Here is an 8,167-nt window from a genome sequence, read left to right as displayed (position 1 = left end):
TTTTACCACTGGAAATCTGAGGAAAACTTCATTACCAGTCATAAAATTCATTATCTTAAGCTTATTCTAAGTTCTTCTAAGCTTATTCTAAGTTCAGATAGCTGACATTATCCTCTTGGTAATAAACAACGAAAAAACACATCCTCAGAGCAATATTAATCTGCAACTTTGGGATAGGAAATAATAGTAATCAGTCAAAAACTGAACACAATTTTCATATGAATAAAAGATATTAAATTATTTAAAAATAATTTCATGAGCAGTTTAATATTAAAGTATGATTTTCATTATGTGTTAAGAATTTATTCAGGAAAACAAGTTTCTCAAATTATAGCCAAAAATCTTTTACTAGTAGCACTATTTTAAATTTAAAATTTAAATCTGTATTTCCCTAATTACACAGTACTAAAAATAATTTACTACAACAAATAAAATCCTTTTACTTCAAATCCTTGCCTAAATAATATAAAATCATTTTATTTTTTGAGGAAAAGACATTTCAACTTTTTAAGTATGAAGTGTAAATTAAGATTTACCTATTTAAATTATAATTTTAAAGTTTCACATATAAAGATAAAAAGATCTAAGTGTAGTTTATATTATTGTTAAAATAGATTTTAATTTTTCAAATGTCACATATATCTTTCATTATTTGTAGATTTATTTCTTTTATGAAGTAGTCAAATGAATCAGCTCACCCTTGACTGTAACAAAATACTGTTTGGTGACTTGTGACAGACAGGGTTTTAACCTCTGACAGCGAGATTCATTGTGGAGCAAGAGCCAATCATAGATCCTGACGACACTTGTCTCATCAAAGTTGGAATATAAAAAGCCACTTGGAATACAGTATAAAAGATTCACTGGTGTGGCAAGTTGTCTCTCAGACTGTGCAGGCATTAACATTTTGCTTGGCATTACTCAAAAGCAAAAGAAAAGTAAAAGGAAGAAATAAGAACAAGGGAAAAGATTGTATTGATTTTAAAATCATGCAAAAACTGCAAATCTATGTTTGTATTTACCTATTTATGCTGATTGTTGCTGGTCCAGTGGATCTGAATGAGAACAGCGAGCAAAAGGAAAATGTGGAAAAAGAGGGGCTGTGTAATGCATGTATGTGGAGACAAAACACTAAATCCTCAAGACTAGAAGCCATAAAAATCCAAATCCTCAGTAAACTTCGCCTGGAAACAGCTCCTAACATCAGCAAAGATGCTATAAGACAACTTTTGCCCAAAGCTCCTCCACTCCGGGAACTGATTGATCAGTACGATGTCCAGAGAGATGACAGCAGTGACGGCTCCTTGGAAGATGATGATTACCACGCTACGACGGAAACGGTCATTACCATGCCCACAGAGTGTGAGTAGTCCTATTAGTGTAGAGCAACAGTTCTGCTGACTGTTGTTCTAGTGTTTATGAGAAACCGATCTATTTTCAGGCTCTTTTAACAAGCTGTTGGCTTGTATTTAAGTAGGAGGGAAAAAGAGTTTCTTTTTTTTCAAGATTTCATGAGAAATATACTAATGAGACTGAAAGCTGCTGCATAATTTGTTTCCTTAGAGAGCTAAAAGGCTAAAAATAAAATGCTTGCATAGCATTAATGTTATACAGTTTAATGTGACAACTATAACATGCTTATGCTTTCACAGCTTAATACCACCAAGGTAAGGACTGGGAGATACTACAAGCAATGTGAAAAACTTGAAATTTTTTAACTACATGAAATTTCATAACTGCATTTGGTTGTCTGAAATATGCATTTATAATAACAGGTTTTTTCATAATAAAGAGAACCGGAAAGAAATTTGTAGATGTTGAAGCCTATGTGGGCATTTGCTGAACACCTAGAATGACTTCTGTTGTTCAAAACTATTTCTCACAGTGTTTTTATGTTCTTCACAAATTAGAGTTATCTAATTTTGAAAGCTATTACAACACTGGAAAATATGAAAAAATATTTTTTATAAATTTAATGTATTACTAAGAGCAATGATGAAGTAAACATAGCATAATAATAATCATGAGCTAATTATCAGAAAATGCTAAGAAATAAACATTTTAATTGAGTAGGCTATGGCTCACAAAGTCCCACTTATACCTTGACCATGGTACTATTGTTGAAAGTACCCGATCTGCATATTTCCAGGCAGGCACATGCTTAATAACCTCCTAAAGTATTATTTTACTCTTCATAGGAGGGAGGACTATTACCTGTAGTATCTACATTGCTTCTGGAAGATAATATACGTCATACCATTCCTGTTGCAGGCAGTTCAAAACTATACTCAAGGAAAGCGGGACAGGCACCTTAACAGGGAAGGCATGACAAGAAAGAGTTTTGTGCCATATGTCTGTGATCTTGCTTTATAGAGTGGCTTACCCACTTTAAACTGGACTCAAAACAGTTTCAAAATACTGCTTTTCTTATTAAGTAATTAGGTTATAATGCAACAAATAATTTTCCTTTAAGACTGTGCTATCAGATAATCCTGGAGTAGATCTGCCTTATTTATAAACAATCTTGGAAAACCAAAAGGAAAGAAATTTCTAAGTGCTTCTGCTTACAATGACAGCCTGGCCCTAAAGACAGTGTTTTCTAAGTTTTGAGATAGCCTGAATGCAACATTTAGATTTTGGTGCTACTTACCTGCTAGTTTTGTTCCTTTAAAAGGCTATCCCAGCACCCAAACATAACAGATGTACTATATTTTCTACTAATTCCTGAGGCTCAGTTGCTCAGTGTCTTGTCCCCAGGTAATTCAGGCCTGGGGGAAGGGTTCCTTCTTCCAGACTGATTGGTACAGCTGCTCAGTAAGTGTAACTACTCAGATTCCCAAAGAATTCTAAGTGGATGTTCCTCCACAGTTTCTCTTGTTCTCTCTAATCATCATCATCTTAAAATTTCATCCACTTTTCATTCCTTAATAGAATTTTCCTTAGTCCACAGTTCTCCGGAGAGGAAGTAGGTTCCTCCTAAACAGCTGAAAAAACATACATCTAAGAAAATCTGAAAAGCTATAGTAATTATTTTATTTGATAGTTTTCTGAGTTATGAATGAAATACTACATATTTTTTTCATTTTAAAAGACTAAATGTACACACATTATTCCAATAAACATGCTCATTGATTAATATGGAGGAGTTTATGCATCTGTCATGAAAAATGATTTCAGTAACTCTTTTTTTTTCTTATTCATTTATAGCTGATCTTCTAATGCAAGTGGAAGGAAAACCGAAATGTTGCTTCTTTAAATTTAGCTCTAAAATACAATACAATAAAGTAGTAAAGGCCCAACTGTGGATATATCTGAGGCCAGTCAAGACTCCTACAACAGTGTTTGTGCAAATCCTGAGACTCATCAAACCCATGAAAGACGGTACAAGGTATACTGGAATCCGATCTCTGAAACTTGACATGAACCCAGGCACTGGTATTTGGCAGAGCATTGATGTGAAGACAGTGTTGCAAAATTGGCTCAAACAACCTGAATCCAACTTAGGCATTGAAATCAAAGCTTTAGATGAGAATGGTCATGATCTTGCTGTAACCTTCCCAGGACCAGGAGAAGATGGGCTGGTAAGTGATTACTGAAAATAACATTCTAAAAACCTTATGTTTTTATTCATAATGTGAATGAATAGTAGTGGAAAACAACTACCAATTTCCTATGCTCATAAGCTGGACAAAGGTATCTTACCCCGATGGTAGCCCTGTACCCAATAAAAGTAGGTGTCCAATTTCATATCCTATGAAACACTCTCTTGATACTTTTAGTTTGCATGAGGACTTAAAGAAAAAAGTTACACCATAGTCCTTAACTTCTTAAGGAATTCTTTTGAATTGGGAATGAAATATAAAGTGCTTTTCATTGATGTGCTATATGATTATATAAATAAAAACATGAAGTCTTCATAGTGGATTCTAGGACATACCCAAAAAAACATTTTTTTCCCTAGAAGAGTGCCAAAGGTGTTAACATTTTTTTTGGCTTAATAAAGTGGAAAATAATAAACTCTAAAAATTATAATTGAAATAAAATGCTTTTAATTATAGCAACTAACTAAATACAATATGTTTAGACTTATATGCTATTACATATATTTAAGATCCCTCAAGATAAATGTTCCTTATTTTCTAGGCTGTTAATGCACTGATGTATATGTGGATTACTCTGTGAATTACCCCTAATAAAATTTAAAATTTCCGGGTAGTTAACCTGTACCAACAAGCTTATTTCTGAACTGTCTTACTATTCTTCTGCAAGAGTTTACTTAGGTAATGCCAACTAATTTAATATCAGGTCAAACAGAAGACAATGCCTTATATATTATAAAAATTAATAAAAACCATTTAAAACCTAGTATAAATTTAGAGTTACTCACTCTTCTGGCTTATCTATGCTTGTGTTTACTTCTGTTTTCAAAAACTTATTTAATGTGACCATACCTTTTACTTCCATTTATTGATATAATTTACAACAAAAGATTATACTTGTAAGCAATGTGTTAGCTTTTCAGTTTTTAAATGGTCTTGTTTGTAAAGAATATATAATTAGTAAGCATATCTACTTTAAATGAAAACATATTCTTTAAGAGATTATACAATTTTCCAAGTGATCTATTTTTCTTTAAATATGGTACATAAAATGTTACTGACTCCCAAAATGATGTTATTATTTTTTATAATCTTAAATACCAATAATTACCAGGTCTATTTTGATTTTGATACAGGATAAAAACTATTATTAATTATTTAGGAATATGTTCTTTTTTATAGACAGCATTTTAATGATCAAAGTTGGTGATGTGACAGAGGTTTTATTTATTATTAAACAGATGGTTAATACGATGTATTCCTCAGACTTTTCCATATAAAAGGAAAAATGTCTCAAATGCATGAAAAGATTGGGGTGGGGGAAGGATTAGCAAATTATTGTTTAAATATCTGAACAGCAACATTTTCAGTGAAAGAATAAAGGAAATATTATCGTATCTTCTTCTGAATCTGTCCCTCCCTCTCTTGGAGTTGGTTATTCCAACCCAATATACCTACCACTACCTTCATCACCCTACCTTCCTTTTTCCCATTACAATCTGTACAGTGCTGGGTGGTAACTATTTTGGTTTGGCGTTAATATCCAAGGATCCCTGAATAAGATCTAGTGAATGGAGGATGGATGAGTATACCTATCCCTCCAGCAGTCATCAGACATATTTAGCCACCATATTTAACCAACAAGCAGGAAGAGAGAAGCTAGCTTTTCCCCTTCCTCCTTTCTTCCCTCCTCCCTCTCTCTTCTGCTCCATCTCTCCCTTTCTTGCCATCAATATTTTCAGAGCATCTATTATGTGCCAGGCATTCAGATACTCAAACTGGGGAAAACAAGAATAAGCAGGACAAAGATTTGACCACAGGGGAATCCGTATTGCTGCTATAGTCTTTTGAGCCATAAGGGAAGTATCAAGCCTAGTATAAATTAAAATTCCTTAATGCTGTGGCAACATTAAAACATAAAAACAAATGTGGCAGAAGCAAAATGATTAGTTTCTTTCTTCAACAACGACTGCTTGAGGTAGGAAGGTGTTTCAGGATCTATTACTAACTCTTCTTTCCTTTTCATACAGAATCCCTTTTTAGAAGTCAAGGTAACAGACACACCAAAAAGATCCAGGAGAGATTTTGGACTCGACTGTGATGAGCACTCCACAGAATCTCGATGCTGTCGTTACCCTCTAACTGTGGATTTTGAAGCTTTTGGATGGGATTGGATTATTGCACCTAAAAGATATAAGGCCAATTACTGCTCTGGAGAGTGTGAATTTGTATTTTTACAAAAATATCCTCATACCCATCTTGTGCACCAAGCAAACCCCAGAGGTTCAGCAGGCCCCTGTTGTACTCCCACAAAGATGTCTCCAATTAATATGCTATATTTTAATGGCAAAGAACAAATAATATATGGGAAAATTCCAGCCATGGTAGTAGATCGCTGTGGGTGCTCATGAGATTTATACTTGTTTCATAGCTTCCTAAAAAGTGGAAGGTCTTCCCCTCAACAATTTTGAAACTGTGAAATTATGTACCACAGGCTGTAAGCCTAGAGCATGCTACAGTCACTTACGCACAAGCTACAGTATATGAACTAAAAGAGAGAATATATGCAACGGTTGGCATTTAACCATCAAAACAAATCATACAATAAAAAGTTTTATGATTTCCGGAGTTTTTTAACTTGGAGATCAAATTCCATTTATGTTCATATATATCACAACATATGCAGGTAAATGAAAGCAATTCTCCTTGTGTTCTGGTGAATTAAAGGAGTATGCTTTAAAGTCTATTTCTTTACAGTTTCATTTAATATTTACAGAAAAATCTATATGTAGTATTGGTAAAATGCAGGATTGTTATATACCATTATTTGAATCATCCTTAAACACTTGAATTTATATTGTATGATAGCATACTTGGTAAGATAAGATTCCACAAAAATAGGGATGGTACACCATGTGCAAGTTCCCATTCCTATTCCGATTGATACAGTACATTAACAATTCATGCCAATGGTGCTAATACAATAGGCTGAATGGCTGATGTTATCAGGTTTATCAAATAAAATACATTCAGTAAAGTAATGTTTCTCCTTTCTTCAGGTGCATTTTCATACTCCTCCAAATGGGGAATGGATTTTCTTTAATGAAAGAAAAATCATTTTTCTAGAGGTCTGGATTCAATTCTGTAGCATACTTGGAGAAACTGCATTTACAAGGCAGCCAAAAAGTATTCATTTTTATCAAAATTTCAAAATTATAGCCTGCCTTTGCAACACTGCAGTTTTTATGATGAAATAATGGAAATGACTGATTCTATCAATATTGTATAAAAAGACTTTGAAACAATTGCATTTATATAATATGTATACAATATTGTTTTGTAAATAAATGTCTCCTTTTTTATTTACTTTGGTATATTTTTACAGTAAGCACATTTCAAATTAAGTATTAAGGCATAGAGACATTTCATGTATGACAGAAAAGCAAATGCTTATATTTCGGAGAAAATTAGCTGATTAAATGTGGTCTTAAAACTCCATATGCTAATGGTTAGATGGTTATATTACAATCATTTTATATTTTTTTACATTATTAACATTCACTTACGGATTCATGATGGCTGTATAATGTGAAAGTGAAATTTCAGTGGTTTACTATCATTGTATTCAAATCTCAACGTTCCATTATTTTAATACTTATAAATATTATTAAGCATACCAAAATGATTTAACTCTATTATCTGAAATCAGAAAAATAAACTGATGATATCTTAAGAATTGTTAATTTTATTTTATAATTTGATAATGAATATATTTCTACATATATTTACTTCTATTTTGTAAATTAGGATTTTGTTAATCAAATACATTATACTTATGACTAAGTAAAATTATTTCCTACATCTAATGTGTAGAAACAATATAAATTATATTAAAGTGTTTTCATGTTTTTTGAAAGACACAACAGTTTTATGTTATAATGATTAATTCTGGAGTTTTGGTTTTCACTTTATTGTAAAAGTTTAATGATTTAGCACAAAAGTTTGGTTTAGAAATTTTAGGTCTGCTACTCTAGTTTCTCATGAGTGAAATTCCTGTTAAATTGGTTCTGGTCAAGTTGCTTTAAACATACAAAAGCAAGGGCTAATTACATCTGTTTCATTTCTCTTTATCTTGACCTGAAAACTATTTATATGTTTTCATAGGTTCAATTTCCAAATGCATTGCAGTTGGCAAGGGTATATGGTCCTAGAGTTACAAGTTCTACTGAAGCCACAGGGACACAGGGAAACTGCATTTTTTTCCTAGCACTTAATGATACTGGCACATTTATCTGAGTTTTGGGGGCACAAATTTTCAAACTGAATTGAAAAATAATTATAAAGTGCCTAGAATCCATCCCTGGCCAATTTAATAGCTTAGCTCTAAAGCAGTGACTATGTCTAATGGGGGAGGCGATTAAAATTTTGTTTAGTGTTATGGTTCTTAAATAAATAATTTATAATTATTATAACCATGAAATATATTACAGCAATTTACACTCATACAAACGAAGTGCAGTACTTTTTCTAATTCTGATACTGACATATTTAACACTGACAAGGCTGGA

At 32.5% G+C, this 8,167-nt stretch overlaps 1 protein-coding gene across 1 annotated transcript; it reads left to right on the top strand.

The window, feature by feature from the left end:
• The first annotated feature begins 781 nt into the window (after positions 1 to 781).
• On the top strand, positions 782 to 7,568 carry MSTN (myostatin). The gene is made up of 3 exons (XM_065880615.1): positions 782 to 1,362; positions 3,208 to 3,581; positions 5,630 to 7,568. The coding sequence occupies exons 1-3, from the start codon at positions 990 to 992 to the stop codon at positions 6,008 to 6,010; spliced, it is 1,128 nt and encodes a 375-aa protein (XP_065736687.1). The 5' UTR covers positions 782 to 989; the 3' UTR covers positions 6,011 to 7,568.
• Positions 7,569 to 8,167: the final 599 nt, after the last annotated feature.

The sequence above is a fragment of the Phocoena phocoena genome, chromosome 7 (genome assembly GCF_963924675.1).
Source record: "Phocoena phocoena chromosome 7, mPhoPho1.1, whole genome shotgun sequence".
NCBI classification, from domain to species: Eukaryota; Metazoa; Chordata; class Mammalia; order Artiodactyla; family Phocoenidae; genus Phocoena; species Phocoena phocoena.
Note: the sequence above shows the minus strand (reverse complement) of the source record. Positions and strands in the feature narration are given on the sequence as shown.